Consider the following 13,438-nt stretch of genomic DNA (forward strand, 5'->3'; position numbering starts at 1 on the left):
ATTGCTGGAAGACAGTAAAAACTCTGCAAGATTAAAGGTCAGCTCAGTCCAAGCAGCAATGGAAGGAAACAGAGTAGTAGTATTTCAGTTGACAAGCTAATACAGTTGAGTGTCATACAAATGAAGACTCACAAGATAAACAAGAGTATTTAACTCAGTGTTTTTAGATGAGAAAATTTAGATGAGAAAATGCTGGAAACCCAACATGCTGTCAAGGTATTTCTTGCTCTTTTCCACAGAATCGGAGAAAAAAATAAGATTCCTTTGACCAGCTTTCCTTCACAAATAATAAGCTACTTGTAAGCGTGTGTGTTACAAGGAAAATGAGAGGCAATTTTAGAAAACTAGCAAGAGGTTTCTAGTATTCACAAGGTATTAAAAAAACTTTGGAGTCAAAAAGGGAAAAATTTGAACCAGTCTGTTGAATCTCAGGCTGAAGTTCCTAACAGCAATAAAGAAACCCAGTGGAATGGGGTTTCACATCACATCTTACATAAATGCATTGTCCCTTTCTGTTCCTTGTATGTTTTTATATTGCCTTCCCAGAAATCAACACAGTTACCAGGTCACATGCTATACTTTCAACAGGAAGAATCTCAGGAGACCTTCCAGTTTTTATGCTTACCTCTTCAATGGATTTACATCAGTTTAATTAATACAACCAGTAAGCTGTTATCACCAGAACCTCATGAATCCCACAGATTTTTCAAACAACTGAGAATTCCACTTCACTTTGAATGAAGATGACAGAGAAAAGTAAATTGGTGAAATAGCAAGACATACTGAAAAAATGGACAAGTTGTGAAAGAGTTGTGAAAGATACCTGAAGCTGTGTGAGTAATTCATAAAATTGAAAGATAAAAGAGTTTACAGAACAATTCTCATATCTAACTTCCAAGATTAGCATTCACATGAACACAGCATGAGCAGAGCTACATTTGAACACTGGTCACCTCTTGCACTTGTACGAGTGACTGAATGTAGTTTTGCAGAGTAACCAAAGCCTTCTGAGAAACCAGAGTTCAAGCTGCAGAACTCTTCTGAAGCTGAGTTTCATGTGCGACAGAGCAAGATAACCATCAACAGAAATGGCATGTAGCGATGTTATGAAAGTTTTTAAGTCTCCTACACTTATTTTTTAAGCTTGTCAAGTGTTATGTATATGCAAATTAGTAACAAGAATAGCAAAATAAAATGTACAGAACACAGAAGCGCGCATCTTTGGTCTGCAGAGAAAGTACTGGCATCAGAGACATGGCTTATACTTGAAAGCAGTTCCTCACATGCCTTTGTATTTGAGTGCACCATCTCCCCCAGCTCTGGGGGCCCAGCTTCCAGGGCACTCTAACTACAACAGCCCAGCCCACAAGAACAGACCTGAGTACCCACCTATACAGTCTTTGACCCCAGGAGTGTAAGACTGCCCATTACACTTCAAGCTCAGGGATAAAAAGGCTCAAAGGATCAACGTCAGATTCTGGTGGAACACAGAAAATATGTGTATTTTAACTAACCCCACTTAAACAAGCATTACAAGAGTGCTAATCAGCAGCTTGTCAAAACCTCCAGCATGACAAGCTGCAGTTTTGTTACATCTTGAAGTAACTCACTGAAATACGTATGTTGCAATCCAATGTACTGCTGGCAGGAACAAAAAGACAAAGGCAGCTCAGTCAGTGAAAAAGAACATGCATAACCCTATCTATAGCCAAATTAAATTCTGTAATATTCCGGAAGAAAAGGCATTTGCTGCTGTGAAAGCCAGAGAGGGGACAGAGAGATGAATTTTAACGAGCCAGTTTTCAGAGTTGTCACAGACCTGTCAGTTACGGATAAACACTTGTTAGTTTCAGGTCACGTTTTTTCTGTTTTCATATTAATTACAGAAGTTTTTAGCTGCCATCATCCAATTACATCTTTTAAGACCTCAGTTCTTTAGCACAGCTTGATTTTAGGCTTAAAAATACAAAAATAAAAATAAAACCCAGATAAAGCCCATTACAGTGATGTAACAGTGCACTGCTCCCAGACATCACAGAAAGTTTCAAACCTTGGCCTGAGAAGAACCTTTTTCATAGCTAAGTGAAAACATTTGGTTGGTCTATAAGGATTGCTCAAATCATTCAAGAATTCCTGGGAAATGGGCTATAGCTATATTAATATCAAGACAGCCAAAACAATCTGTGCTCAATAATTCAATACCAATGGCTTTCAAGACTTTTCTTGCCACAAAGATACAACACTTCTGCCCGTCTGTAAACTTTACCTGTGATTTTTTTGGACAGCTTCCCTAATTTAATTTCAAGCTGGTATAGTCATACACTAAAACAAACACAATTGTGTATTTTAAAATATTCATGTAGGCTACTTGCTACTACACTGTTCAAGTGACAGTCATTTTTTAGACATGCTAATGTAATACACAGTGTATAATTTATAAAACAGCTCATGTTAAAGCGAAATTCAATTCATTTTTATATATGCACAGTACTATGCTGATTTGGTAATACAGGGACACAATTTAATGATTTTCTTTGCATTTGTTTTTACAAGATTCAGATGCCAAAAACAAAACAGAACATTAAGTTATCTGATTTAAAAAAGAAAATCACAAACGTTTACAACATTAAAAGAATAAGACGAAATATAAACCTTTGCTACTTACAATTGATCTATACAGATTAACCAAATCACAAATCTGTCACAATATAAACGTTTAATTGTTACAATGAATAAGAACATACAGAAAATGATTTATTTTTTTAGTTTTTTATATAAAATCTTCCTTTGCCTTTTTCTTAAATTTTAAACTTACCATTAACTAAATTAGCTATGCATGACTTGTGGGGTACATGACTAAGAAGGCACCAACAGTACAAAGCAAAGACAAAGCAGTTTGAGTATTTTAAGAGTGCTCTACACTGATACAACACAAGAAAAGGCAACAATAGTAAGTAATCCAGCTGCAACCTTTAGAAATTTGTTCTAGATTTACAAAGGTAGCCCAACTTTTACATTTCCTCCAATGTTTCACTTAGTTTGATCACAGCACATGCTACAAAAAAAAAAAAAAAAAAAAAAAAACATTGTAAGCTTCACTTTACTAATGTGCACTTTTCACTAATTTAGTGTCTTGATTTCAATTGTTAACTAAACCATTTTGAACCACAAATGAATTTAAAACTTAGTAAAAGGATTGTTTGGATTTTCTGTTTAAACCACTGCATTTACAAAAATACTTCCCCTAAAATCCGGGTTTACTTGAAGACATTGCTGTACAAATATAAAAGTACTATGCAAGGGACCAAATTCATGAGTATGTTGTGTGTATGTATAGACCTATATTTATACCATATCACTGTGCTGTAACAACACAATAAATTTATCAATAACCAAGGACTATATAAACTACACTAACATAAGCAAATATATATTAATAAAGTTTAAATCTATAGTACAGTTGCTCAGCAAACAACTTCGACATGGTATAAATATAACATAGCGTATTACAGTGGGCAGCAACAACAGGTTTTTCTTTTTCTCCCATTCTGTAAGGAAAACCATGCTAAACACCTTGGGTTTCATTTGGCCACTGCTGAGTTATGTCACCACCTGCTACTCCTGAAAGCTCATAGTGCACCACACCGCTCAGCCCATGTAGTGTGTTGTACACTTCAGACTATATATATATGTAATATTGATGAGGAAGATTCTGGTGACAGTCAGGATAGCAGAGTAAGATGCTCCTTTGCCAAAGCATCCATAAGAAGTTCATGTTTGCATATTTTTCTTCAGCTATAAAGTTGGAATGTTTCGACAATCAACTGTTTCCATTCCTTATTCCCAAAACATCTTTACCATGAAATACATGTAACTTCAATTATGAGTTTCAGTTCTCTGCTCTAAAAATACAAAAAGTAGATAAAGGAAAAAAAATCAATGTAAAATGATGAAATAGCTGACCTAACAGTGTTTTAGGCACCTTCTTTTAAACCGTTTTCAAAATCTGACAAAAAAATCATGCTTCTGCACTTGATGCTTTAACAAATTCTGCTTAACAATGTGTACTGAATTCAGTAGAAGATAGATGAATGCAGTTACTGATACTGATGGATGCCAATTTGATTCAGCAGGATAGCTAAGGAAGAAAGCCTGAAAGCACCAGATGTTAGGTAAAGCAAACCCTTGGCTTCTCATCCCGAGAGACAGATTACAAAAGTAAATCTCCAACGCCCCCAAAATCCAAAATTAAAGAAAATATTAAAATATTACTGGGAAACAATGATGAAACAAGCTGCCAAAATTCTTCCTTAATAAATTAAAACTGAGGTGTTACAAACTAATTTCAGTAACAGTCATCTTTCCAACCATGATTCCTGTAGTAATGACAACGGTACAAGTAGCAGAGATTCTAGAAATATTTCAGCTTCTCCAAACCAAGTGAGGAAAGCATTTTGGTAAAGATGTGTAGAAACGTCAAAAGAAATTTCTACACTAGTATCAACAGTCAAGTGCATATTTCTTCTGGAGAAATGTTTTTTAGCATAGGTTCCATACCACAATTCAATGATTACTTGTGCAGTGTCCTGATAATGCTCCTAATACGTTCCACGCAACAGAGATTTGTGTACCACAGGAACTTCCTAATCAAAAATGCCCTTTAAGATGAACCCTTGCTCATTAAAAATTAGTTTTGGTAGACTAACACTCAAACTATAAGAAAAGGAAAATTTTGAAATGGAATCTTGTAAGCACCCTTATCTATTGAAATCTAAGTTAATGGCTTTCTTTTCTTTGAAAAACAGACTTAAGTGGTATGAGGAAGCCTGGAGTTATTAACCAGCAAGCATCCTTGTATACTACAGTAGCAATTGAACCTGATTTCCATTCGAACACATTACCCAAGAGGAAACCAAAAACTAATTCTTTATGTTAATGTGAAGATATAAGATTTAAATTTATTTCCAGGAATTACAAGTGCATTTTGTTCATATTAGCAAGCAGTCTATACAATCCATTCTTCACTGCTGCCAAAATAAAATGAGAAAAAGACAGCAGAGATATGAAAAGCTAAAAATAGAACTATTTTTCCTAAGTTATTTGTTGAATAGCATTTCAGTTGAACACAACTCAGAGGTAACAATAGATTTTTTTTTCTCTCAATCATAGGCATGTGGCACTTAGACAATCATCTTTGCACAGAAAGCTTTAACAGTCATGCGAGGGCACAGTAATTATTTTAAACAAGGCAAATTTCTCACCACAGAGAGCAGTGGGGAAAGAAAAGGAGGCACTGCACTGGAACATAACACCTAGTAAACTCCACATTATACAATTTCAGTAACAAATACTTGAAAAGATCATTAAAAGGTATACAATTTTAAACATTATTTAGTGCTAGCTTTGTTTGGTTGTCCTAACTCAGCATTATCAGAAAAGTTTGATAGTACTTGACAACAGAACAGTACTTCATGTCACGAGCTCATGGAGGCTTGATTACAAATCACCATAGTGTAGGTTGCAAGAAATGAACTTGAGATGCTGACATGCTGTAGGAGCAAAAGTAAATTCAGACTTTCTCATTTAAAGATGCAGTGTTCCTCTCTGCAAGAATTCTGAATGTCAATGATTAGATTAAAATGTAAAACTATCAATCCTCATTTGAAGCATTTCATTGGTATGCAGTATGTAGACTGAGTTTATTAACATCATATTTTGGTTTCTCGCTTACCACAACATTCAGATGCCTTCCACAAAGAAAAGCATTCACCTGTAGGTCATCATGCCATTATGTTCTTTGCTAATCTTCCACCACACGGTGAATAAATATAAGTTGGCGAGCTGCCACTCATTCTCTTTGCACAAGTCTTATAAACACTACTATATGGTATGAACTTTGGAAGTACTACGCCTCCAACATGGTTAAACTTTAAATGATCTCTTAAAAAAGGCAGGGAGAAAAAGTAAAAGTTTCGTCAATACATGGAAAAATGTTCCTTAGATGAACTCAATTAAGATGGGTTCCTATGTGGCTATTACGCTGTATAGAATACCTATATGTACAGCACAGGACACCCAAACAAGTGCATAAGCAAGATTAACATGAACACGACTTATGCTGTAATCCATAGCATAATGGTATAAACCCCACTGGATGCTAACCATTTCTATTTAAAAAGGAAGTGCAAAAAAAATCTGGGATGTCACTGACTTAAAGTGCCCTGAATAGTAGCTTTTCTAAAAAAAATGCCAGCGACTTCAGTAAAGTCAGAAAAACATAGTTCATGGTGTAAACTTCTTATCGGTTAATGAATTATCTTCTTGGATATTGATCCAGGAGTGAAAGGAACCACTGCATCTTTCAAACCAGAAAGCAAGCAGTTAAAACACGGCCAGCAGTAGGTGCACTTACAGTACAGTACTGCAACAGGTCAACAATGGGCATTACGCATAGGAGTGTCAATTACAATTCTTCAGGCTTAAAAGATTCATTGAAAGCATGAAAAGCCAAAACTACCAGGAACTGCCCTCCTGAATGGCTCAAAGGAGTTAGTGGATAAGCTGAGAGAGGCCACAAGACATGACCAACAATAAAGAACTGGGAAGAGGAACAGCAACGTTTGAGCATGCCCAGTCCTTTAAGTCCTTGTCCTACAAAAAAGAGCAGAGACACATTTAAGTGAAGAAAGTTTTAACATTGTCTTTCAAAACAGATACATTTTCCTATTTATGGTAAAACATAGTGTATAAAAACATGAGTCAGCAGTATCAATGCACATTATTTTTAAAAAAGCTTTCCCTGAGAAACTCCTTAACCTAGCAAGTAGCCAGGAGACCAGCTATTTAAAATGTTAGCTTCATTATCCACATGGGTTCTAACCCTCCAAACACAGGCTGTTCCCTGTGTAAATCCGTTTAAACTCCTAAGTGACAGGATATAGAAACATGACTATTAAACAGGAAGATATTTCTACCTTTCTCCAAATGAGTGAACTCGTTATTTATTTGAATAATTGCTTATTTTCACATTGCTTCTTAATTCCAAAAACTACAATCAAAAACTATGACAGGAAATAACACACTGAGCAGAGCTAGCTGATAAAGCGTGGGGCTGGGGAGGAGAGTACAAGTGCACAGGAAGGGACTTGTTACTGTGCAGTCCAAGCCAACTGCTAAGGACAGGTTTTCACTATGAGGGCTGCTTATATTTAAACTGCTGTGAAACAGAATATCTAATAATTCTAACCACAGATTTGTACAATTTACCAGCATATCATTATCAAGTTAAGTAAAATACTTCACTTTCAGCATCATATCAACCAAATCAATTTTTCATAATAGCACTCAAAGAAATTTCCCTTAGCACTGGATCACCAATAGGTATCTTTATCCCTGATCCTTTTATCCCTTAATCCCTAATACAACCTAGGTAAGTGTGGTCTGGGCAAAGAGGAAAGGAGCAGAGATCATAAACTGATTTGCTACAATGTTAGCTGTTTGTTCTCCCTCCTTGATTCTATGGCCTTTTAATAACAGGTTTCATCTTACTCCATTTATGTTATTTTCTTCCAAATTTGTGCATGTACTCCTAGTGGCTCTTGTACAGAATTCACTTTAGAAAACACAGAAGAGAAACAGGTACCAGCCATGTTTTTGCACCCCAGTTCTAATTCTATTGGTAATGCCCAACTAATAATAAAAGCCAAGAGTATGAACCTCAGGTTTATCTAAATTTTAATTATTAACATAGCTTTGAATGTTAGCTAGTAAGCTTCACAAATGAAACCCTTTCTGAAAATCAAAATTACTTCTGTTGTGAACTTTGCTATTCAACACAATTATATTCAGTATTCAAACTAGTGACAACAGAAGTTATTCCTGTTAAAGTAAAAACTATTTTCAACAGTTTCCTCAACTTTTTTTCCTTTCTACCAGTGCAACATTGAAACTGGAGGAATAAGCAATACAGAAACTGAAATCCCATTTTTAGTGCAGAAAAATTACTGGTTATAGCAAAGCAATGAAGTTTCTACACAGTGCTGTCAAGGTCTTAAGATTTCCTGCAATGGAGACACTCACAGGCTAAACTTAACCTTTCTGCTAGAACTGCCAGGCAGAGATGATACTTGTAGAATGTTCATAGAGAATAGCACAGGATCCATTTTTAAGCCCACAAAATAGGCAACGCATATTAGGCTGTCATCTTTGGGTTGTTTTTCTTGTCTAGCCACAAAGCTTACATACTTTAAACCACTAGCAGTATCACTGAAGTTTCTCAAGTGTTAGAAATATTATTCAGGTAAGTATTTGACAAATTTTGTACAAAACTAGTGAGACCTGCAAGCCTCATGGTATATGAAGACCAGTTAAGTTTATTGATTTGAAAAAATAAAAGTGTCAGAGACAGCAAATATCAGTACATTTTAAATTAAGAAAGTTTAAATCTTCAAAATATTAGCAAGTATAATCATAATTAATTTAAGAAAAGGTAGACAGCTATTTACTCATACAATTATTTCAGAAGTACTGGAAGTTACACTGAAGTTTTACGGTTCTGGGATTGTTGTTTGTTTTTAAATAGTTTAAAAGGCTTCTCCTCTGCACATTACATTTAAGGAAGAATTTTTTAAAAAGCATTTGAAGCCATATGACAAAATACTCTAGTATCTTGAAGGAAGATCACTGTCCCTTTGACAAGTTTTTTAGTTTTTTAGCTTTTTTTTTTTTTTTTTTAAGTAAGATTTGCATTTCAAAGCGTTCACATAGCTTTTATTCTGAGAAGCACTAATTAAATGTAATTCTTATTCCTTAAATGTAACCTAAAAAGTAGGTAAACATCTCAAGACAATTGCCTGGATTCCCTGTAGACACTTCAGTGTTGCAAAGTAAAATAAACTCATTTCTTCAGTAACAGAATAGGACTGATGTCAAAGGAATAAGCAGAAAGTTTTTACTTCAGGAGCTTGTTAGCATATCAATAGAAACAGTCGGTTATACATTTCCCTAGTGGTAACCAGAGAGTTCCAGAATTCTTTCCCCCTTCCCAAATGGTTTCTTATTGCTGTGACTTTACCTATGCACAATTTAAGATGGATATCCTGGCTGGAATCTAGCAGTTTCCTCAAAAATCAGTTCTTTCAGCTTTTCCTTCGGCAAGTCATCCAACTCCATATCAAACTTGAAGGGTGCTTCAGCTACAGGCTTAATAATATAGAGAGACTTTGTTATTTATTTATTTTTAGTATCACTGGTCTATTAAATTTCATGCAGTCCCTGTATGGGAAAACAATCTGAAAATAATGTGCTTCACAGAAATGTCTAATATTGTGCCATCTTCAACGAACAACTCCTTCTGTTAGTCCCTTACGTGTTTTATTAGCTCAGTTTACCAAATTGAATCATAAATTGAATAAATAGCAAAATTTAAAACACAAGGTAAAATATTTGAAAAAGTAACTTAGTAACTACCTGAAGAAAAAATGATCTGAAATATTGTACTGTCCCCCTCCTTATTTCTTCCTCCCCTCCTTCTTCACCAGAAGTAACCAAAAATCCCACCAGCATAATATGAACTACAGCAAGTTCAGTTTTGGGGGCTGTTAAGTGTATAAACTGATGGCAAATTTCATTCTCCTGACTTTATATCGGCCATTATGAAACAAAACCACAGTGAACTGAGAAGTTCCATTTTCAGGGAGTACTCCCTTAGCATCTATTCATTTTTTGATGAGTTTCTAAAATGTAATACTAAAATAAGAAATATAAAATAAAGGAAGAACATCAATTTCAAGTTAGGAGTGAAGTTAAGCAGACTGATTTTCTTCCCTTATTTTTCTTTTTATTAAATGATGCATGTTTAAACTACTACTGTACATCTCTACACACAACCAAGTCTTTTTAATCTCAAAGAAAATTCAGAATGCAAAAAAACAGACATCAAGTAAAGCCTAGCAATTACGCTGTTCAACTGTTCATCGTTTTAAAAATGTTTGGAATTCCATTGTTTTTGCAGTTGTATGGTTCAAAGGAGAATACATACATATGTTTGCTTAGAAGGGTAATAATACAATTAACTTGTAGGCACCCAACTAAATGATACACTGAAGTTTATTTTTTCCTAGATCTGTATTATAAGGCCTGATTAATATAAATTATGGTTTCCAAAGAACAAATGCATAGCTACCTTTTTGATAGATATGTCTGAGTAAACTGAGCAATAAACCATTTAAGAGTTGCAGAGTTTAAATATTGCAATGCAAGATTAACACTGTAAAATTTCTTGAGATGCCTAAAAAGAAATAACATAATTTTGTGATGTAAAGAGCACCTGCAAGTCTTTAACTGCATACTATTTGTATCTCAAGTTGTAACACTTCAGGTGCAATATATTCTTCTGAAATCTATCAATATGCAAATCACTATTCTAAATGTCCATGGGGAACCAGAATGCAAATACTTGTCTTGTGTAATTATGGTAAGTACATAAACACATGCTATGTGAACACATTTCTAACCATTCTGGTAAACTGACAAAATTAATTCTTCAACTCCATTATGACAGTATATTGTCCTTAATCTAATGAAAAAATAACGTATCATTTAATCAACAACATTTACATTTTAACAATGTCTTTACCTCATCACTTGGATCATAATACTGCTCCAGATATGGATGGGCTAAAGCTTGCTCCACTTCAATTCGCTTATGAGGATTAAAGGTCAACATTTTATCCAACAAATCAAGTGCTAAGAAGAACAAAAGTAAGCAAGAGTTTAATATTCACTACAAACCGCAAAGCACAAGCGATGTTAAAGACAGGCTACATAGAAAAGACAGGCTTCCCTAAGTTTTGTGTTAATTTCAATTCACAGCTGGAATTCCCCAGCTGTACCAGCTGCAACAGAAACAGCAGAATGCTTCCTTTGACTTGGTCAGTATGCCTTTCCTCTGCTCACCCTATCAGTGTTCCTAAGTTACAACTGCCTTTGGCACGATCTGGTAGGTTTTAGGAGCAAGCCTACAGAACATATACCCTTTCGAAGGCTGTACAGTGTCAGAAATAACGTTAAGGGAAAGAACTGCACAGACCTCTATGGCACAAACTGCTTTCAACTACAACAGAAATCGAATTGATTTTTTTCTTCACTCAAAAATATGCTTTGAATTTTTGGCATAGAAATCCAAAACAAGATAGACCTTGTCTGAAATGAAGAAGCAATCACAAGTATATTCTCATTTTGAAAAGAAAACTGAACTATTTAACGATGAAAATGTCATCCAGAAGTTAAAGAATATTATATCTTCGTAGTACACTATAAGAAACCCAGAATACACTCTCCAGCTAAAGATGCAAATATGTTCACATTTGTGAGATTTAGGCAAAATCTGTAGAAGACAACTTGTAAAGAACCCATAGAGAACCTGAAGATCCTGTAAGACAGAGCATGAGGTCTGATGAAACTCTGGATGAATGTTACAAATCAGAGTTACTGCAATTGTTCAGCTACTTCGGCTGTAACACATTTTTCTTTTCTTGGAAATGGAAACAAAATGATTATAAAAGCAAGATGACCAAAGACATTCCGTTTCTCCTCCTTGTCACATTATTTACAGCAAAACTCAAATTTCTCACTGCATCGAGGCAGTGCTAGCTTTGTATCAGGTTAAGATGCCTGGACAGATACAAAGCACTGCAGAACATGCAGAAATTTAACAGCACATTCAATGGCAGCTTTAAAAAGCTACAAGGCTTGCATAACAATCAGCATTAAATATTTTCATGCAGTTTCCCCAACACTGGAAACTCACATGCTTGCTCCATGTTGTGCAGATTGCTTTTTACTGAAATGATGGCAAACAGCTTTTTGAAAGACTGCTGTCAAAGCTACTCTGAAGATTTAGATGAAAAGGTGTTATGGAAGTCACGCTAACTGCATGTTCCCCTAGCAGCTGAGCATGTCGGCATGGCTGCAATTTGCTGTCAGAAGCTCACAGAAAAAAATTCTCACACTGATGAGCACTACAAAAGCAGAATAAATCACAGCTGTTTTTCCCAGTGATGGGGATGATCAGCTCTACAGTTCCATCTGCAGAAATCAGCTTTTTCATGACAGTTCAGTACCTGTTCACGTTCACTAAAAGTGAATTATGCTATCAGCTCAAAAAACTCATGTGACATGAACTGTGTCAGAGCAAGTAAGAGCGCTGTACCATGAATACAGCAATCCTTAAATTATACATAGATGTTAGAAAGAAATAATAGTTACATACAAAACCAGCAAACGTCCAATGCCAACATTCAGTACTTCAATGAACTACACTTTCAAAGACAACAATAGCTAGGATTTCCTTCTTTTTTTTTGTTATAAAGAAGTTAATGATCAAACACCATACCACATAACTTTAGACATATTTTTAAAATTATTTTAAAAGATAAGTTGGTAGAAGAGTTTCATGCTTATTTATGATTTTACACCTGACTTATACAGCTGTTTTAAGGGACCTGGATGTTCCATTTTGGTATTCATTTCCACTTTTGAATATCTATTACAATGTAATAGAGTATAAAATACCTTTGGGGTCAGCATTTGGAAACAGCCTGTTCCATGGTACCTTGTTTTTGTGTGGTAGGGAAAGCAAATAGTTTCTGGCCTTTAAATTTATTATACAATTCAAATCTTCTTGGGAAGGGGATCCAAGTATGCCTATTAAAAAAAATAAAGAAATAAACTACTGCATTTCAGTGAAAAAGTACATTAAAAACAGTCACGTCATACTTGCTAAAACTCAACATTAAAACTGCTAGGAAGAAGATTCCACACTAAATGTCTTAACTGCAGAGAATGCTCTAGTATTTTTAGAAACCTTACCTTTACTGAAAAGATTTAAGATAATTTTTCTCATAAATAAGCAACTGCATTTGAGTTTTCCAATTATCAGTACTTAGTTTACAAGATCCAGTTGGTGTAAGTGGCTCATGTATAGAAATTTTAAAAAATTAACTTGGACCTATTGGTGTATTTGAGCTTTTTTACCTTTTAAAAAAGCATCTATTGATATATAAGTATCCTCTTGCTGCCCCTCAAATCAATGATTTACTACAGAAATCACTACAGAAATAACTACAGGAAACAGAAGATGCAGCTATAAACCCATACATTATATATTTTTGAAGATACTTCATGCATACATAGTAGCATAGGTTAAAGGAACTACAAAACCAAGAGAAAGAGAAATGGCTGACCAAAGCTAGTGTAGTGGTAGAAAAGATGGAGAGAGACAGATATGGAAATGCCACTTCATTATATAAAGCTTACCAAGGATATGGTTAAGTTGGTCAAGGTAGTGTTTTCCTGGAAAGATAGGTCTGTTGGAGAGCATCTCTGCCAGAATACAGCCTACTGACCAGATGTCAATAGACTTGGTGTAACCCTGCAA

The 13,438-nt window shown here is 35.0% G+C and overlaps 1 protein-coding gene across 1 annotated transcript in view; it reads right to left on the reverse strand.

The window, feature by feature from the left end:
* Positions 1-2,499: 2,499 nt before the first annotated feature.
* Positions 2,500-13,438, reverse strand: part of MAPK1 (mitogen-activated protein kinase 1) — a 37,064-nt gene continuing 26,125 nt past the window's right edge. The window contains exons 5-9 of the mRNA XM_084296973.1: positions 13,318-13,432; positions 12,574-12,705; positions 10,637-10,746; positions 9,074-9,201; positions 2,500-6,651 (exon numbers count right to left, since the gene is read on the reverse strand). Of these exons, the coding sequence (XP_084153099.1) occupies positions 9,085-9,201; positions 10,637-10,746; positions 12,574-12,705; positions 13,318-13,432 (474 nt within the window). The 3' untranslated portion in view covers positions 2,500-6,651; positions 9,074-9,084. The remainder of the gene's footprint in view (positions 6,652-9,073; positions 9,202-10,636; positions 10,747-12,573; positions 12,706-13,317; positions 13,433-13,438) is intronic.

Source organism: Netta rufina (assembly GCF_964035555.1).
Source record: "Netta rufina genome assembly, chromosome: 17".
Taxonomy (NCBI): Eukaryota; Metazoa; Chordata; class Aves; order Anseriformes; family Anatidae; genus Netta; species Netta rufina.